General features: G+C 39.5%; 1 protein-coding gene across 2 annotated transcripts in view; it reads right to left on the bottom strand.

The window, feature by feature from the left end:
* Positions 1–1,933: 1,933 nt before the first annotated feature.
* lipea (lipase, hormone-sensitive a) overlaps positions 1,934–21,292 on the bottom strand; it is a 30,906-nt gene continuing 11,547 nt past the window's right edge. The window contains exons 4-11 of one of the 2 annotated variants that reach the window (XM_062029543.1): positions 21,158–21,248; positions 20,080–20,234; positions 19,819–20,004; positions 8,599–8,751; positions 8,371–8,515; positions 5,215–5,442; positions 4,642–5,021; positions 1,934–3,019 (exon numbers count right to left, since the gene is read on the bottom strand). In XM_062029543.1, the coding sequence (XP_061885527.1) occupies positions 2,321–3,019; positions 4,642–5,021; positions 5,215–5,442; positions 8,371–8,515; positions 8,599–8,751; positions 19,819–20,004; positions 20,080–20,234; positions 21,158–21,248 (2,037 nt within the window). In that variant the 3' untranslated portion in view covers positions 1,934–2,320. The remainder of the gene's footprint in view (positions 3,020–4,641; positions 5,022–5,214; positions 5,443–8,370; positions 8,516–8,598; positions 8,752–19,818; positions 20,005–20,079; positions 20,235–21,157; positions 21,249–21,292) is intronic. The other variant, XM_062029544.1, reaches the window with a different exon arrangement.

Raw genomic sequence — 21,292 nt, 5'->3', positions numbered from 1 at the left:
TCTGTTCGCCGTGCCGTCACGAACATGGCGCTACCGCCCCCTGCCGTCACCGGCGAGTACTACAGCAGTTAACAACAACATAAACAAAGCAAAAACAACAATTGTGTGCCTTCCTTGGGTGAAGCCAGGTTTATTTACAGCTATGTTGTGACATGTTGTTATGCTGTTTGTTACTTATGATTTTTATTTACTGTTTTAATTGGTTTTACCCTTTAAAATCGCTTTTAATCATATTTATTTTTATATTGGTTTTATATTTATTTATTTTTTGTTTTTATTCAGTCATTGGTGGAGCTAAGGATAATATTTGAATATTGTTTTTAATATTGTTGTGCAGCACTTTGGAAACATTTTTGTTGTTTAAATGTGCTATATAAATAAAGTTGATTGTTGTTTAAATGTGCTATATAAATAAAGTTGATTGGATTGGATTATGTATGTTATGTTGCAGCTATTTAAAATAGTTTAGTCAATTAGTTCTGGCCTGAAACAAATTGGCCCTTTGAAACATATCTTTGTCTTTGTGTGTTGTATGTAGACCACATGGCTTAGTTCAGTGATGATGATGCTAATGCATGTCAAGTTGATCAACAGATTGTATTATTCTCCAGTGCAATAACAGTAATGGAATGAAGGATAAAGGGCATTCTTGGGAGCCTTAAAAAAGAAAAAGAAAAAAAGAAGTAACTAAATAGTTACTTTTCACAGTAACACATTACTTTTTGGTGTTAGTAACTGAGTTACTTTTGAAATAAAGTAACTTGTAACTGTAACTAGTTACTGGTTTTCAGTAACTAACCCAACACTGTTAATGACTAGAAGTGGAAGGACACATATGACATTAATATTAGGGGTGATATACTGTACAAAAACAGTAAATATATTATAAAACCAAAAGTTGTATACGGTAGGAGGAATGAGCTTCTTAATGCAGCCTTTGTAACCTTAATATAATAACCGAGTCTTGAAAGTCCTAGACCAGTGTTTTTCAACCACTGTGCCACGTCATGAGATACAGTCTGGTGTGCCGTGGGAGATTATCTAATTTCCCCTATTTGGGTTAAAAATATTTTTTGCAAACCAGTAATTATATTCTGCAAATGATGTGTTGTTGTTGAGTGGTCGGTGCTGTTTAGAACTCGGCAACTGTGTAATACTCTTCCATATCAGTAGTGGCAGCCGGTAGCTAATTGCTTTGTGGATGTCGGAAACAGCGGGAGGCAGCGTGCAGGTAAGGTATCTAATGCTTAAACTAAAAATAAACAAAAGGCGAGTGCCCTTAAGAAAAGGCAATGAAAGTTAGGGAAGGCTATGCAGAACAAAACTAAAACTGAACCGGCTACAAAGTAAACTCTCTGGATGAGCTTCAAGCACACCTGTGAAGTGAAAACCGTTTCAGGTGAATACCTCTTCAAGCTCATGGAGAGAATGCCAAGAGTGTGCAAAGCAGTAATCAGAGCAAAGGGTGGCTATTTCGAAGAAACTAGAATATAAAACATGTCCTCAGTTATTTCACCTTTGTTCGTTAAGTACATAACTCCACCTGTGTTCATTCATAGATTTGATGTGACCATCTACAATGTAAATAGTCATGAAAATAAAGAAAACGCATTGAATGAGAAGGTGTGTCCAAACTTTTGGCCTGTACTGTTTTTTTTCTAAATAATACATTTGTAAAAATAAGTTTTTATGCCATCTCCAAGTATCCAGAAAACGCTTTTCTAACCTGTAACCTGTTTTGAAAAAGTGTCATTATAATAATCATAACAAATAGTACATTGCGACAATCTGTTCGAATCGAATCTGAAAGAAATCGTCACCAATCGGATCGAATCCTTAGCTACCCAAAGATTCACACCCCTTACCAATGACCACACATAAGACCAAGTTACTGTTTCAATTTTTTAAAATAGATAATTCAATACAACATAGATCGATTAATAAATATAAATATTTACAGTATACCAATTCAAGGTGAATAACTCCCTTTAATGTTGTAAACAAGCTTATTCAAATGTTAATATAATGAAACAGTTAACATGTAAACTGTTTGGTGTGTGTAAACCATTAGGAAAGATGGTGTCTTCTACAGACAGCTTGAAGGCACAACAATTCCAACAAAGTGCAACTTTGGCACAGCACTTAAGTCAGTCTGCAATGCTTGCAATGCATTTTTCATCCCAGTCCAAAATACACAGCATTAAAAGGTGCATTTCTTCCTTCATTCACTCTACCAGAATACATTGGAATGAATGCATATTTCTGCATTCTTTTCCCAAATAAAAACCCCAGCAAAAAAGTTCAAAATCTGAGTGGTAAATTACTCCGCTGTTGGAGGATCCTCCGCTGTTGGAGGATCCTCCGCTGTTGGAGTATCCTCCGCTGTTGGAGGATCCTCCGCTGTTGGAGGATCCTCCGCTGTTGGAGGATACTCCACTGTTGGAGGATACTCCACTGTTGGAGTATCCTCCGCTGTTGGAGTATCCTCCGCTGTTGGAGTATCCTCCGCTGTTGGAGGATCCTCCGCTGTTGGAGTATCCTCCGCTGTTGGAGGATACTCCGCTGTTGGAGGATCCTCCGCTGTTGGAGGATCCTCCGCTGTTGGAGGATCCTCCGCTGTTGGAGTATCCTCCGCTGTTGGAGGATCCTCCGCTGTTGGAGGATCCTCCGCTGTTGGAGGATACTCCGCTGTTGGAGGATACTCCGCTGCTGGAGGATACTCCGCTGTTGGAGGATCCTCCGCTGTTGGAGGATCCTCCGCTGTTGGAGGATCCTCCGGCGGCGGACTCTCCTTTTCACCGTTCTCAGCGTCGGTTTTCTGGCCTTCTGGCTCAAAAACCTCCCTCATTTTGCTCAGGCAGATTTCCGTGGCGTACTCTGTCTCCTTGGAGACCTGCGACAGGCTGAGGAAGCCGTGGGGGAGATCCTCCACCACCGTGAGGGTCACGGGCTGGCCCATGTCTCGCAGCTTCTTGGCGAACATCACAGAATCGTCCAGTAGGGCGTCCAGAGCAGAAGCCTGTGCAGAGAACAAAATATATATATATATATACAGGAAGTAAGAAAGTTGGACGGTGAAAAATAATCATTAATCATCAATGTTAAGTTATATAGCCCTAAATCACAAGTGTCTCAAAGGGCTGCACAAGCCACAACGACATCCTCGGTTCAGAGCCCACATGAGGGCAAGGAAAAACTAAACCCAGTGGGATGACAATGAGAAACCTTGGAGAGGACCGCAGATGTGTAGGGCCACCGGTGCGATGGACGTCGAGTGGATCTAGCATAATATTGTGAGAGTCCAGTCCATAGTGAATCTAACATAATAGTGTGAGAGTCCAGTCTATAGTGGATCTAACATAATAGTGTGAGAGTCCAGTCTATAGTGGATTTAACATAATAGTGTGAGAGTCCAGTCCATAGTGGATCTAACATAATAGTGTGAGAGTCCAGTCCATAGTGGATCTAACATAATAGTGTGAGAGTCCAGTCCATAGTGGATCTAACATAATAGTGTGAGAGTCCAGTCCATAGTGGATCTAACATAATAGTGTGAGAATCCTGTCCATAGTGGATCTAACATAATAGTGAGAGTCCAGTCCATAGTGGATCTAACATAATAGTGTGAGAGTCCAGTCCATAGTGGATCTAGCATAATAGTGTGAGAGTCCAGTTCATAGTGGATCAAACATAATAGTGTGAGAGTCCAGTCCATAGTGGATCAATCATAATAGTGTGAGAGTCCAGTCCTTAGTGGATCAAACATAATAGTGTGAGAGTCCAGTCCATAGTGGATCGAACATAATATTGTGAGAGTCCAGTCCATAGTGAATCGAATATAATAGTGTGAGAGTCCAGTCCATAGTGGATCGAACATAATAGTGTGAGAGTCCAGTCCATAGTGGATCTAACATAATAGTGTGAGAGTCCAGTCCATAGTGGATCTAACATAATAGTGTGAGAGTCCAGTCCATAGTGCATCTAACATAATAGTGTGAGAGTCCAGTCCATAGTGGATCGAACATAATATTGTGAGAGTCCAGTCCATAGTGGATCTAACATAATAGTGTGAGAGTCCAGTCCATAGTGGATCAAACATAATAGTGTGAGAGTCCAGTCCATAGTGGATCTAACATAATAGTGTGAGAGTCCAGTCCATAGTGGATCAAACATAATAGTGTGAGAGTCCAGTCCATAGTGGATCTAACATAATAGTGTGAGAGTCCAGTCCATAGTGGATCAAGCATAATATTGTGAAAGTCCAGTCCATAGTGGATCTAGCATAATATTGTGAGAGTCCAGTCCATAGTGAATCCAACATAATAGTGAGAGTCCAGTCCATAGTGGGGCCAGCAGGAGACCCAGCGCATAATGTGTTTAGGGATGTGCTGATCAATGGATTTTCGTTAAAAAGTATGTGATCACCTTTGCCGATGAATGCATTAATCACAAATGCTAAATCGGCAACATAAAACCCTGATCCACAAGGAAGTCTTTTACATTTAGAAAAAATAAAAATAAAATATGACCCCTTTAATGTGCCTTATAATCCGGTGCGCCTTTTGTATGAAAATAAACCCGCTCATCGGCAGTGCGCCTTATGATCCGGAAAATACGGTAATTGAAAGTTTCCCCTCTTACCACGATGTGGACAGGCGGCAGGCCTCGCAGCAGGCTTTCAGGAGCCAGCAGCGGCGACACAAAGGGGTTCCTGATGATGGGGCAGGATATGGGCTGGACGAATGCGCGGCATTGGGAGCGCAGAGGCTCAAAGCCCTCTGGGTACTCCACGTGAGCTTGGGAGTCGGCCGGCGACGTGTGGTTCAACGCCCTGCGTGCGGACTCTCTGTGCCTTGCAGACCGCCAGCGGGTGATACCTGTGGGCTGCATGGGGTCCAGCAAGGACTGGAGCCAGTTGGCGGCGCCCTGAGTGAGGTCGTTGAGCACCTCGGTGGTGTCTTTGCCCAGAGCGCTCAGACTGTTGTCTCCCACGACAGCCTGCACGGTCGGAGATTCCACGCCTGGGATGTGAGAGCACAAAGACAAACGTCAAAAATAATGACCCCCATTACAAAATGTTTTTTAATCACTGATGCCGTCCTCATGCCCACATGATCAAGTTTGCACACAAATACATTTGACCCCGTCATCACAAAGTCCCCTGGGGTTAAATGATGTGTGAAAGAGCAGAGGCTTGATGCCGCACACCCGTACCCGTATAGGCATCCAGGCACTTGGCAAGAACACCCAAAGGCAACAGCGGGTCAATGAGTGTGAGCAGGCGGGAGGGCGAGGCGTCTATGGTGAGCAGGGTGGCGGGGTAGGCGATCATGAGGCCGTCGGGGACACGGATGCCGCACGTCATGGCCTTCATAGACACGGTGATGCAGAGGTTGCCCCCGGCGCTGTCCCCTGCCAGACAGACCCGTTCTGCCGTCGAACCTTGGATACAAACAAACAGTGAGTCCATGAAGAAGACTCCAAAATCTTGTACAACACGTGTTAAACTCAAGCCCGGGGGACAAATCAATGTGCGTCAATAAAGGATTTTTCCTTGAAAAAAACAGTCTGTATGTTTTTTCTCCCAGCAGTCAGCGAATGGTGAACGATCATCTGTGCTAGTCAATGGTGAGATTAGATGTGGTAGAACAGTTTAACTATCTTGGTGTAGTCTTTGATTCCAACCTAAATTTAAAGGCCTACTGAAAGCCACTACTACCGACCACGCAGTCTGATAGTTTATATATCAATGATGAAATCTTAACATTGCAACACATGCCAATACGGCCGGGTTAATTTATAAAGTGCAATTTTAAATTTCCCGGGGAACTTCCGGTTCAAAACGCCTTTAGAGGATGACGTATGCGCGTGACGTCGCGAGGTCCAGTTTGGACCCTATTGGACACACTGTTTTCTTCGACAAAATTCCACAGTATTCTGGACATCTGTGTTGGTGAATCTTTTGCAATTTGTTTAATGAACAATGGAGACTGCAAAGAAGAACGTTGTAGGTGGGATCGGTGTATTAGCGGCTGGCTGTAGCAACACAACAAGGAGGACTTTGTTGGATAGCAGACACTAGCGCCGGCGACCTCACCTTGACTTCCTATGTCTCCAGGCCGCCGACCGCATCGTCGATCACTGGAACGCAGGTGAGCACGGGTGTTGATGAGCAGAGTAGGGCTGGCTGGCGAAGGTGGAGCGCTAATGTTTTTATCATAGCTCTGACGAGGTCCCGTTGCTATGTTAGCGTCGTTAGCAACAGCATTGCCAGGCTTCGACAGGCGGCACAGCATTAACCGTGTATTTACATGTCCAGTGTTTGGTTTGGTGTCTCCTGATAGTAGTATTGTTGATCTTCTGTCTATCCTTCCAGTCAGGGATTTATTTATTTTGTTTCTATCTGCATTTGAGACAGATGCTATCACGTTAGCTCATGCTAAAGAGCTTCATCGATGTATTGTCGTGGAGATAAAAGTCACTGTGAATGTCCATTTCGCCTTCTCGACTCTCATTTTCAAGAGGATATAGTATCCAAGGTGGTTTAAAATACAAATCCGTGATCCACTATAGAAAAAGGAGAGAGTGTGGATTCCAATGAGCCAGCTTGTACCTAAGTTACGGTCAGAGCGAAAAAAGATATCTCTTGAACTGCATTCTAGTCCGTCACTCTAACGTTCCTCATCCACGAATCTTTCATCCTCGCTCAAATTAATGGGGTAATCGTCGCTTTCTCGCTCCGAATATCTCTCGCTCCATTGTAAACAACGGGGAATTGTGAGCAGCACTACCGCTTGTGACGTCACGCTACTTCCGGTAGGGGCAAGGTTTTTTTTAATCAGCGAGCAAAAGTTGCGAACTTTATCGTCGATTTTCTCTACTAAATCCTTTCAGCAAAAATATGGCAATATCGCGAAATGATCAAGTATGACACATAGAATGGATCTGCTACTCCCATTTAAATAAAAAAAAATCATTTCAGTAGGCCTTTCAAGCATGTTAAGAAAATTGAACATATAATTATGTTTAATTTGGGGCTCTGTGAATATTGTTTACATAACCTGAGAGTTGCAAATTCAGGCTTTTCCATCAGGCTATCTGATGGACGAGTCTGGGTTTGGAGGTTGCCAGGAGAACGGTACATTTCGGATGGCATTTTGCCGAGTGTGAAATTTGGTAGAAGAGAAATTATGGTGTGGGGTTGTTTTTCCAGAAGTTGGGCTTGGCCCCTTATTTCCAATGAAAGGAACTTTGAATGCTCCAGGATACCAAAACATTTTGGACAATATATTGAATGGTTACTTATTGGATTTTTCGGGGGCGGAATAGAGGACCTCCCATTGACTTTTATTTACGTTTATTTAGTATTTAAAATGCATTAAAGAAAGCTAGTCAGTCTTCATGTCTTTAATGATTGTGACTAGAGATGTCCGATAATATCGGACTGCCGATATTATCGGCCGATAAATGCTTTAAAATGTAATATCGGAAATTATCGGTATCGGTTTGAAAAAGTAAAATTTATGACTTTTTAAAACGCCGCTGTGTACACGGACATAGGGAGAAGTACAGAGCGCCAATAAACCTTAAAGGCACTACCTTTGCATGCCGACCCAATCATATAATACCTACGGCTTTTCACACACACAAGTGAATGCAAATCATACTTGGTCAACAGCCATACAGGTCACACTGAGGTCACACCGTATAAACAACTTTAACACTGTTACAAATATGCGCCACACTGTGAACCCACACCAAACAAGAATGACAAACACATTTCGGGAGAACATCCGCACCGTAACACAACAGAACAAATACCCAGAACCCCTTGCAGCACTAACTCTTCCGGGACGCTACAATATACACCCCCCGCCCCCACCCCAACCCCGCCCACCTCAACCTCCTCATGCTCTCTCAGGGAGAGCATGTCCCAAATTCCAAGCTGCTGTTTTGAGGCATGTTAAAAAAAATAATGCACTTTGTGACTTCAATAATAAATATGGCAGTGCCATGTTGGCATTTTTTTTTCCATAACTTGAGTTGATTTATTTTGGAAAACCTTGTTACATTGTTTAATGCATCCAGCGGGGCATCACAACAAAATTAGGCACAATAATGTGTTAATTCCACGACTGTATATATCGGTATCGGTTGATATCGGAATCGGTAATTAAGAGTTGGAAAATATCTGCAAAAAAGCCATTATCGGACATCTCTAATTGTGACCGGTCTCTGGTAATGTTTTGCTGTTGCGGATGGTCCTAGGCGACGTCTAATCAGGTATGTACAATACTTTAAAGCGTCTGGTATGATTATTTGTCATTTTCCATCTGGCAACACTGCCAGCATCTGACCCCTACTACTAACCAAGCAGGTGGCAGTTTTTCAAGGCCCAGCAGTACGCATAGAAACATTCCTCTAGAGCTCTGGGAAAGGGTGCTTCAGGAGACAGAGAGTAGTCCACAGAGAGAATGGGAACATTCAACTCCTTCGACCAGCTCCGCAGATAATTCTAATTGACGAGAGAAAACATGGGAGAGAAAAAAATAAGCATGTGGCGAATCAAGAAATAAGAAACCCAGTATGCGGCACCACCTCGTGTGATTTGGAAGTCTGCGCCACAAAGCCGCCTCCGTGGAAGTGGATGAGCAGCCAAGGGGATGGAGGTTGGTTGCGCGCCCACGGGGCGCGGTAAGTAGAGACGGGGGGAGAACCAACGCTTAACAAAGACAACAGCTCCTCACTGTGCTGCAAAATAAAAAGGACGCACAAAAGGTCTGTCAATGTCTAGATATAGTGGCAGTATCTAATCCAGTGTTTCCCACACATTCATTTATTTGTGGCGGCCCACCACGAAAGAATTACGTCCGCCACAAATAAAAATAAAAAAAAAATAAATATATATATATTTTTTTATATTCCTGTCCAGCTTCTCAGGCAAATCATATTAGTTGATGTAGATGCCCATATAGGCTGTTCAGATTTACTTTACAAAAGTGAAGTGTAGGATACTTCTCTTGTTGCCTTATTTGTATTTGATCACTACTGTTTTCTGTTTATTTGTTACTGACTGTGGCAGGACACCTCTGCCTCTGTTTCACTTTATGTTGCTGGTAAATAATATGGTTGTAGTAGTAGGCTAAAGTTAAATTATTTAGTATGCACTAATTAAAGGGGCAGAGCTTTAAGAGACATTTTAGCTTTTATATTTTATAAGATATTTTTTTTGTAAGAACCACAATTTATAAATATATTTCAGTGAATAACTTATTGTTCAAATCTGTATATAAATATGTACATAAAGTGTTGTAATTATATTGTAAAATGGATGGATGGATGGACGTTTAACACAAAACTGTTATTATTAATTAGTAAGTATACATTTTTTTAGCCTTTTTAGAGAAAATCATATCATTGTAGCAAATTATGCAAATTACCCGATGATGTCATGGTGACCACGCCCATAGCCACGCCCACACCGCCACAGGTATCTTGGCAGTTTATGAGAAACACTGTAATCCCAACAATCTATGGCACGTACACAACCACAATGAGCATAACGGCGTAAGAAGAGTAGATGAAGTGTTATTTGCGGCAAATACATTTTGAGCACCGACTTGTCATACCTATTGGTACCTGCTGCTGCGTATTTGGGATCTGCATAAGTCCCGAAAATTTGAACTCAAACCATTGAGGCATTGCAGAGATATTTATAAAACAATCTTGCCTTCCTTCATACTTCCTCCAAACGAGCCGTTTGGAATTTGGTGACGTCAGCAAATTATTCATATATGGTATAATCTTACCCAAAGGACTTTGCACGGGTCCGCAATTGTAGTCCGACGCTGTGGTCAATAAGCTCTTTCTTTTTTGCTATCCTCTTTTTGCGGGGGCAGACTGGCTCGTACATGCACATGCATCCTCGGTTGTTGCCATTTCTAATACAATGTAGTGCACAGGTGTCAAACTCAAGGTTCGGGGGGCCAGATGTGGCCCACCACTTCATTTTTTTTAGCCCTGGAAAGCCTGGAAATAATATGTATCAATAAAGTACTGTAACTTTTCTTACTAAATGTATTCTTTCTTTCTATTTTGGGAGAAAAAAATAATATTTACTCCATGTAATCACAAATTTATGTTAACTTAAATATTGTCTAATTATGCAAAAATATATTATTAAACAATTTCTTAAGTGTGCATAAATACTAATAATAATGATTTCAAAGCAAGTTATCCATCAAATTGTGCAATGTAAAAGTAGCAATAGATTTCACGGTAAAATTGTGGTTTTTACAGCATTTTTCTCTAAATGAAAAAAACAGTACTTTTTTTTACTGTAATAAACTGTGGTGCCGTTTTGGCATTTACAGTAATACACAGAGAAATCTACACTTGTTGATTTGCGGTAAAAAAAAACAACCACTGGCAGCTCAGGTGCCAAAATGTTACTGTAAAATTGCAGGGTTTTTTATTCACAGCTGTGGTTGGGACATTTTGAAGACATTGGTTTCGCTTAAAGGGCAACTACTCTTTGGCTACTTGCGGGGGAAGCCACGTGAAGGCTGACTTCTTCCCTCCCTTTTTTATTTGTATTTTTTTAAATGTATTTATTTTGGGGGGGTGGGGTTGTTGTTGTTTTTGTTCCCCAATTACTTGACAAAAGCTGCACCAAGTGTGCGCATCCAGGTTAGCGTGCTAGACCCTCATTGTTGGTGCATGGCTTTGAGGAGTCCTGGTCCTTGAAGGACAATGTCATTGAATACTCTTAAAGGTTCAGGAACAGATACCGTAAAACAGTTGGAAGGTAAGGTGCCATCAAATTTGTGTCCTGGTTGTAAACAATACTTGTGTAAAACCAAGGCAGCCCTTGTCAACAAAAGTGCCTCATCTTGATAAATCTGGTTGGAATCATGGCCTCTAGCTACACTGTCTGCCACTTTTTGCTGGCTTGCAATGTACGTCTCCCTCCCTTTCTGGTGTTTACTCCAGTCAGGCAGAAAAGAGAGATGTGTCTTGAATCTTGTTGCGTGAGCTTCATTATAACAACAGACATGCCCACGTTCATTCGTAAGGGTTCTATAGAGTTGCCTTCGATTTGAAATTGTGAAGGAGCAATCTGAATCCTCAACTAGGGCAACAATTTGCGCTATAGTCAGAGGGTCAAAGGTTTCCCTGGATTCACTGGTAGACGCTTCTTCTTCTGATATGCTGGAAGATGTTTTATGTTGTGCAACTTGTGCTGCATATCTCAAGTTCAGATAACATTTGGTATGATAGTACACATTGAGTAACTAATCTCCCAAGAAGTTTAAAATCTTTACTAGATTCTGCCCAGCTTTTCATTCTGGAATCAACATTATTTGTTAATGCCTTGTGCAGACCTTTCGTATCCTCCCCTTCACATATCACACAATGAATACCATTGGTTTGGGGATGACTTGATCGAAGCTTTTTAGGACTTAATAAGGAGGGGACAGCATGATCCTCATGCTTTCGAACCCTTTTAACACGAGAACTACTACAGTAGCTTCTGCAGCGTTTGTGGTATTTGGCCTTATTTAATGCAAGTGTTGATGCGATACCTGAACCATCATTCAATTGATCAATTGTGACATTTATACATGAAGGTATAGCATTCGCAATTTCAATGAAATCTTTGAGATCCTTTTCTAGCGACAAAAGTCCTTTGCTTTTGGGTGTTTGTAAAGCAGGGGTCACCAACGCGGTGCCCGCGGGCACCAGGTAGCCCGTAAGGACCAGATGAGTAGCCCGCTGGCCTGTTCTTAAAAATAGCTCAAATAGCAGCACTTACCAGTGAGCTGCCTCTATTTTTAAAATTTTATTTATTTACTAGCAAGCTGGTCTCGCTTTGCTCGACATTTTTAATTCTAAGAGAGACAAAACTCAAATAGAATTTGAAAATCCAAGAAAATATTTTAAAGACTTGGTCTTCACTTGTTTAAATAAATTCATTATTTTTTTTACTTTGTTTCTTATAACTTTCAGAAAGACAATTTTAGAGAAAAAAATACAACCTTAAAAATTATTTTAGGATTTTTAAACACATTTACCTTTTAAATTCCTTCCTCTTCTTTCCTGACAATTGAAATCAATGTTCAAGTAAATTTATTTTTTTTATTGTAAAGAATAATACATTTTTTAAAATTTAATTCTTCATTTTAGCTTCTGTTTTTTCGACGAAGAATATTTGTGAAATATTTCTTCAAACTTATTATGATTAAAATTCAAAGAAATTATTCTGGCAAATCTAGAAAATCTGTTGAATCAAATTTAAATCTTATTTCAAAGTCTTTTGAATTTCTTTTAAAACTTTTGTTCTGGAAAATCTAGAAGAAATAATGATTTGTCTTTGTTAGAAATATAGCTTGGTCCAATTTGTTATATATTCTAACAAAGTGTAGATTGGATTTTAACCTATTTAAAAAATGTCATCAAAATTCTAAAATTAATCTTAATCAGGAAAAATTACTAATGATGTTCCATAGAAAGATTCGAATTAGCTAGTTTTTCTCCTTTTTTTCGGTTGAATTTTGAATTTTAAAGAGTCGAAATTGAAAATAAACTGTTTCAAAATTTAATTGTCATTTTTTTCGTGTTTTCTCCTCTTTTAAACCGTTCAATTAAGTGTAAATTTCATTAATTATTAATAATAACATAGAGTTAAAGGTGAATTGAGCAAATTGGCTATTTCTGGCAATTTATTTAAGTGTGTATCAAACTGGTAGCCCTTCGCATTAATCAGTACCCAGGAAGTAGCTCTTGGTTTCAAAAAGGTTGGTGACCCCTGTTGTAAAGGGTCATCAGACTGTAATTGGCAGAGACAACATAAGTCCCAATTGATGCTGCTGCTGCTACTATTACTAGCAGATGATGTGGAGGCCATATTGTTTGATACCGTATTTTTCGGACTATAAGTCGCAGTTTTTTTCATAGTTTGGCCGGAGGTGCGACTTATACTCAGGAGCGACTTGTGTGTGAAATTAAATATAATCCTAGAGAAAAATTTAATTCAAAACATTTGTTCGCACGTACAACACTTAAGACCTTCAGTATATCAGTATGTGGAATGAAATTATGAAATGGATTTAAATAAATCAAACAATGTACTAATATGATACACTTCAAGAAACTCTTTAAACTTATGGTGTTTACAAAGTACAAAGAAGAACCATGATAAACATGATTAATTTATTTCATCCATCCATTCATTTTGTAGATATCTTCTCATCTCACCATATGAAATATAACTTCATTCACCAATTATTATTTATTTGTTTTTATTGTTATTATTTATGAAGTATATTGTGAATACATTGAGAACAGGAAGTGAACAAAAGTTTTAGCAACTGTTATGTAAAGGAAAAGGGGTAGGATTAAATAAACTCTGCTTCTTCCTACTCCTTTTCGAACATGTTGAATAGAGAAACTGGAAATTGTGATGTATCATGTTGTATGCATGCATGTTCGAAATAAACTCAAACTCAACTCAACTCAAATTATTAAAACATTAGCGTAAAATATCAAATAATATTATTTAGCTCATTCACGTAACAGACTAGACGTATAAGATTTCATGGGATTTAGCGATTAGGAGTGACAGATTGTTTGGTAAACGTATAGCATGTTCTATATGTTATAGTTATATGAATGACTCTTACCATAATATGTCACGTTAACATACCAGGCACGTTCTCAGTTGGTTATTTATGCCTCATATAACGTACACTTATTCAGCCTGTTGTTCACTATTCTTTATTTATTTTAAATTGCCTTTCAAATGTCTATTGTTGGTGTTGGGTTTTATCAAATACATTTCCCCAAAAAATGCGACTTATACTCCAGTGCGACTTACTGTGTATATGTTTTTTTCCTTCTTTATTATGCATTTTCGGCCGGTGCGACTTATACTCCGGAGCGACTTATACTCCGAAAAATACGGTAATAGCTTCACTGAAAAATGCATTACATGAAAATAAAGTTGATGATTTTCACAGTGTTAGATTAGGCAGTAGAATGACTGTACATAGATAAGCTCTTCTGTATGATTTTCACATCAGGAGAAGTCAGGAGACACAACAATAGCCTGTCGAGGGACCAAACTTTTACCACACTGTGTGGATAACAGGGTCAGAGCCTTTTCTGTAAGATACGTTTCTGTTTCTGTTGAAACAGAAACCAATATTACAGAGGGGGTGGGGGACGACACTGACTTTCTTTACTTTTAGGTTTCTGTTTCTGTTGAAACAGAAACCTATATTACAGGGGGGGGGTGGACACTGACTTTCTCTACTTTTAGGTTTCTGTTTCTGTTGAAACAGAAACCTATATTACAGGGGGGGGACAATGACTTTCTCTACTTTTACTAATGTTACAATGAAATATATCTGTTGCATTACATTCTATCTGTGTTGTATGTGCAATACATTTTAGTAGATAATGGCTATGTTGTTAATATGGAAATTAAAGTGCTCTAATAAATAAATGATCATAAATCTGATCATCCCCGTATGTTTCTGATGCTCAAAAAACCTAAAATAGTTTGCCAAAAGTATCAAATGTTAAGGTACACTTAATTTTTACATAGCCGCCATCTTGGGAATATGTTAATTAGGTGTCCAGACACACCCAATCATAAAGATGATTTTTCCATCATATTTCTAATTGTCAAAAAACATGAAATAGACACCAAGTTTGGATTTGTAGCTCATCTGGTTCAAATGTAGAGGCAAAAGCGTGTTCAGGTGGTGGCCATATTGGATCAGCCGCTGTGGCGACCCCAAAGGTCACCGGCGCGGGCGCCCTCGCCAATTCATTTAAGTATGCCCTGAGCTACACCTGTGCCAAATTTGGCGCTTTTAGACAAAAGTGAACGAACACACCCTAAAATCTCCCTAAGACTCTCCCTAATCTCCCTAAGACTAATGCACTTATAAAGACATGAAAGAGGAACTGCACTTTTTTGGGGGGAATTATTCCTATCGTTCACAATCATTATGAAAGACATGACAACAGATGTAATTTTTTCATGCATTCTAACTTGTAAATAAACATAAATAAAAGTCGACTTACAGCGGAGCTAATGGAAGGGTCCTCTTTTCCGCCCATAAAACCCAATAAATTACCCTCCAAAAAGCGCCAACAATACCCCATTTACATTTCGTGGCTTGAATATTAACCAAGTATTAGTGATATTGTTATTATAAGCGCTAACGCAGACAAAATATTTATAGCGTTGCTGTGATCACGAGCTTGTGGGCCAAAGTTGACATGATCGACTGATCAGCTGCTTCCTCGTTTCCTTGAACATCAAACTTTATTCTCGATCATAAACCATGCCTCTCGCCTGGATAGTAGAAGGATGAGGACGTATTCCGACAAGTTGGTACACTTTGACAGCCAATTTAGACGCGAGGATTATGAGTCATTCTTCATCTAAACGGGGAATATATGAACATCTCAGTAGTCTGCATTATATAGACAGCAGACTTTGTACAGTAAGTGATGTTTTATTATGTTTGTTGGCTCTCATAAAGTCTGCAGTGAGTAGTAATCGGTGATGTAGTTGAAAATAAAGTGAATGTTGTGATGCATTTTTTTATTTAATGCACCGCGTATGCTAAAAATTAACAAAATACATATATATTAAAACCTCTAAAGTATCTTAGTGGCCACATGCGTGGACAGCACCTTTTAGCTCTTATTTCCAAAATTGTGTACACTACTGAATTGGGGTCTTATGGCCGCTTATGTGGACACTTATACTGCCATCTGGTGGTGTCAGAAGAGTATAACATACAATGGAATTTGGGAAAAAAAGTGTAAAAATAAGAATTAGCATGTCACTAAACATGAAGTACACATTTGTGTACTTATGGACTAAGTACATCATAACAAAAGATGATTCTTAGTTTTTATTCTAATTAGGGTCCAATAAGCCCAAATAGCAAAGAGAAATTAAAAAAAACCATGTAAACAAACAGCTTGGGCCTTAAGAGGTTAAATCTTATTATAAATGTGCCAGTTACTACATTACATTTATACTTACATTGTGTATATAAAACCTAATGGAGGTGTTTGGATGTTTTTCTAAGGGATTTATAGGCAGAATAGAGCAGCTCTCTTAGACTCCATTGCAAGCACACTTTTGATCTCATTTATTTCATATTTAGAAGGCATTGAAAAAAATACATCCGTTGTCAAGAATAGGCAAAAAAAAGAAAAAGAAAAAACAGTGCAGTTTCTCTTTCAAGTAAAGCTCCTCTCTTTCCCCTTCAGGCCATGAGGAAACAAAAAAATCATGGTGGTAGTAATATTTTCATCGAGTCATGGCACGCACATAACAACGTGCAACATGCAGTGACAGGAATGCTAATAAAAAAAACACTTTTTTATGCAGAGGTTTCATTTGCAATCTGGGAATGCCTCAGTGTTTTAATATGTAGAACAAAATCATCATAGGTCCCCTTTAAAGGGGTCATATTGTGATTTATTTTCAACATTTAAAACATTTCCTTGTAGTCTACAGCAGTGTTTTTCAACCTTTTTTGAGCCAAGGCACATTTTTTGCGTTGAAAAAATGCGGAGGCACACCACCAGCAGAAATCATTAAAAAAACGAAACTCAGTTGACAGTAAAAAGTCGTTGTCGCAATTGTTGGATATGACTTTAAACCATAACCAAGCATGCATCACTATAGCTCTTGTCTCAAAGTAGGTGTACTGTCACCACCTGTCACATCACCCCCTGACTTATTTAGACTTTTTTGCTGTTTTCCTGTGTGTAGTGTTTTAGTTTTTGTCTTGCGCTCCTATTTTCGTGGCTTTTTCTCTTTTGTTGGTATTTTCCTGTAGCAGTTTCATGCCTTCCTTTGAGCGATATTTCCCGCATCTACTTTGTTTTAGCCATCAAGAATACTTCAGTTGTTTTTGTACTTCTTTGTGTGGACATTGTTGATTGTCATGTCATGTTCGGATGTACATTGTGGACGCCGTCTTTGCTCCACAGTAAGTCTTTGCTGTCGTCCAGCATTCTGTTTTTGTTTACTTTGTAGCCAGTTCAGTTTTAGTTTCGTTCCACATAGCCTTCCCTAAGCTTCAATGCCTTTTCTTAGGGGCACTCACCTTTTGTTTAATTTTGGTTTAAGCATTAGATACCTTTTTACCTGCACACTGCCTCCCGCTGTTTCCAACATCTACAAAGCAATTAGCTACCTGCTGCCACCTACTGATATGGAAGAGTATTACACGGTTACTCTGCCGACAGCACGACACTCAACAACAACACATCATTTGCGGACTATAATTACTGGTTTGCAAAAAATATTTTTTAACCCAAATAGGTGAAATTAGATAATCTCCCATGGCACACCAGACTGTATCTCACGGCACACTAGTGTGCCGCGGCACAGTGGTTAAAAACCACTGGTCTACATGACATGTAATGGCGGTTCTTTGGTCAATATTTTCACATAAATTACGTTTAACAGGCCATCTTCAAGCCACTTTTTGACTCCCTCTTCAGGATGCACCGTTTTGTGGCCGGTCTTATTTAAGTGCCTCCACTTTGATTGCGTCTTCTCCCCACCAGCCATGTTGTAGTTTTTAGTGCTTCCATAGCAAGTCTACTGACAAACATAAATTCAAACTATTTGCTATTTTGCATTCTTGTAGAAATGCATGTTCGGGTAAAACAGGTATCCGCCGACAACAACAATTGGAAAAACGTCATAAATTGAGCAAATTCCTAACGGCTCGTTCTGAAAGAACTATGAAGGAAGGCAAGATTGTTTTAGAAATATCTCTGCCATGTCTCCATCGTTTGGTTTCAAATTTACGGGACTTAAACAGGACAAAAACAGGTACCAAAAGAGGCTGGTCTTGCATAATAGGTACTAGTGTTGTCCCGATACCAATATTTTGGTACAGATACTTTTCGGTACTTTTGAAACTTTTCTAAATAAAGGGAACCACAAAAAATGGCATTATTGGCTTTATTTTAACAAAAAAATCTTGTGGTACTTTAAACATATGTTTATTATTGCAAGTTTGTCCTTAAATAAAATAGTAAACATACTAGACAACTTGTCTTTTAGTAGTAAGTAAACAAACAAAGGCTACTAATTTCTCTGCTGACGTATGCAGTAACATATTGTGTCATTTATCATTCTATTATTTTGTCAAAATTATGAGGGACAAGTTTTAGAAAATGAATTATTAATCCACTTGTTCATTTACTGTTAATATTTGGTTATTTTCTGTTTCAACATGTTCTATCTACACTTCTGTTAAAATGTAATAATCACTTATTCTTCTGTTGTTTGGATGCTTTACATTAGTTTTTGGAGGCGGTATTGTACCGAATATGACTCATTAGTATCGCGATACAATACTAATACCGGTATACCGTATAACCCTAATACAGACCTGGGCATTCTGCGGCCCGCGGCCCTTTGTGCATCCCTGTCCGGCCCGTGTGAGGCCAATTATAAATTACAAAATAAATTTAAAAAAGAGTCTATGTCGAGTGTGCAATACAACTGCTTTTGTTTTGAAAATCGTTATTTGTATTACTTCCGTGTGGACAGTGAATGTGAACAGCTGCAATCACAAATTACAAAATAAAGTTGAAAAAACATCGATGTCGTGCGCGCAATACAACTGTGCTGCTTTTATTTTGAAAAGTATTATTTATGGACGTATGTCCGTGTGTAACCTGCGAGTGAAGGTGCACATGCAGCGACTAGTGATGCACGGTTTACACCCGAGACGCTAAAAAGAGAAAAGTTGATGACGAATGGCGTGTTTTCAACAAGACATGGACTGCCAAGCAACGTTCCCTCTAAGGTGCGCGCCTGCGCAATTGCGCACTGCTCAAGCATCCGCTGCGCACAGCAAATATATGCCGCGCACCAAATCAAATCCCATCTGAATTCTAAACAAAATAAACATATTTATTATGTGTAACTTTGCAATGCAACTTTGAGTGACAGTGACAACAAGCGGCCCTAACGGTGTTCGTCAACACCGTTCAATTATTGTAACGTCTATCGAGATGCTTCGAGGACAGGAATTATATCGATCACTTTATTGAGCAAAACTGTTTATATTCGGACATAACCACACCAAAAACATGAGTAAAACACTTCTATCTCGAAAAACTAGTCATTTTCTGCCGTACAAACCAGGCCAAAACCAACTTGTCATCTGTCACCAAGACGCATACCACTAAACCACTGGTGCGTTTATGGCCACACAAAAAGTCGGACAACTCAAACACCACACAAAGTTACACTATGACTCCTCAGTCATACGTGTGCCTATTTTACTGTCATTTATTATTAATGTTAATTTATTTATATTGGTCATGGAATGCTGTTACACACACTATGTTGAAGTATTACTATTATTATTAATTATTATTATTATTATTATTATTATTATTATTATCTATCTTACGGTATACATCAAAAATAATATTGAGCAAAATTTAATTGAAATATTGTCGATGTGGCCCTCCAGCAGTGCTCGGGTTGCTCATGCGGTCCCCGGTAAAAATTAATTGCCCACCCCTGCCCTAATAGGTATCCTTTAAGCGCAAACGAGAGAATAGGGAGAACCCTTAGAGACTCTAAAATAAATGCACGTATTGCTCTCTAGTGACAGAAAATTTGTATTTTTTTATAGATTTTTGCTTACTTTTGCTCTACAGCGTGAATAAAAATTACATGAACAATCAAACATGGGTTTTTAAAAATGATGACGTCATGCCCCATATGTTTTAAAACTTTTTTTTTACCTGTCCTTCTCGAATCACGTAGGATATCAGACGCATGTCGACTGGCCCGGGCCCCCAGTGGGCCAGTGGAGGGGACACATTAGCAAACCGACTGGGGTCGGCAACCAGGGGGAGGCTTAAAGGGACAGGAGGCACCGTCAAGGACAGGTTGACCTGAACGGTGTAAGAGGCTATTCTGCTGAAACCCTGAGGACAGGAACAGGAAATGCAACGTGAGCCCTGGTAAAAAAAAAAGACGAGGAAATAAAAAGATGATTTGACCCTGCCTACTGTTACAAACTCGGACTCTGTGATGTTCCAGAATGACTTCCAAAACTGCATGTCCAGGTTTTGAGTTATGCGTTCAAACTCTGCACCGCGCAGCTCTGGGTCTATGACATACTTTCCCGATGTGAGGAGAGACAGGGCTGCCAAACCTGAACATAACCAACAATGTTCAGACCATCAACAAGCGGATCATCACGCAAAACCCAAAATCAGTGAAGTTGGCTCAGTCATTCACAAACAAGAATGGGGCGAGGGTCACCACTTTGTGAACAAACGCGTCAGCAAGTTGTCCAACAGTTTAAGAACAACATTTCTCAACCAGCTATTGCAAGGAATTTAGGGATTTCACCATCTACGGTCCGTAATATCATCAAAAGGTTCAGAGAATCTGGAGAAATCACTGCACGTAAGCAACAATATTACGGACCTTCGATCTCTCAGGTGGTACTGCATCATAAACCGACATCAGTGTGTAAAGGATATCACCGCATGGGCTCAGGAACACTTCAGAAAACCACATATGTTGCCATCCAAGCAACGTTATCATGGACGCCCCCGCTTATTTCAGCAAGACAATGCCACGCCACGTGTTACAATAGTGTGGCTCCATAGTAAAAGTAGTCCAGACCTGTCTACCATTGGAAATGTGTGGCGCATTATGAAGCCTAAAATACCACAGCGGAGACCCCGGATTGTTGAACAACTTAAGCTGTACATCAAGCAAGAATGGGAAAGAATTCCACCTGAAAAGCTTCAAAAATTGGTGTCCTCCGTTCCCAAACGTTTACTGAGTGTTGTTAAAAGGAAAGGCCATGTAACACAGTGGTAAAAATGCCCCTGTGCCAACTTTTTTGCAATGTGTTGCTGCCATAAGTTATTGATTATTTGCAAAAACAAATTAAGTTTCTCAGGTCAAACATTAAATATATTGTCTTTGCAGTCTATTCAATTGAATATAAGTTTAAAAGGATTTGCAAATCATTGTATTCTGTTTTTATTTACTATTTACACAACGTGCCAACTTCACTAATTTTGGGTTTTGTACACAAAAGTAAGACAGGTCAACACTCACCCAGCCCTGATTGCTTTTTACCATAAGCCTCACCGTATGAGACCATGCTTATGACAACAGTCTGGAGAAACGGACGAAGACTTGGTGAGAACTGTCCAAGGAGACAATGGAACATTAGCGCAAACTTTATGCAAA

This window comes from Entelurus aequoreus, linkage group LG20 (genome assembly GCF_033978785.1).
Source record: "Entelurus aequoreus isolate RoL-2023_Sb linkage group LG20, RoL_Eaeq_v1.1, whole genome shotgun sequence".
In the NCBI taxonomy this organism is placed as follows: domain Eukaryota; kingdom Metazoa; phylum Chordata; class Actinopteri; order Syngnathiformes; family Syngnathidae; genus Entelurus; species Entelurus aequoreus.
The sequence above is the reverse complement of the archived record's forward strand: the minus strand, read 5'-3'. Positions and strand labels throughout refer to the sequence as shown.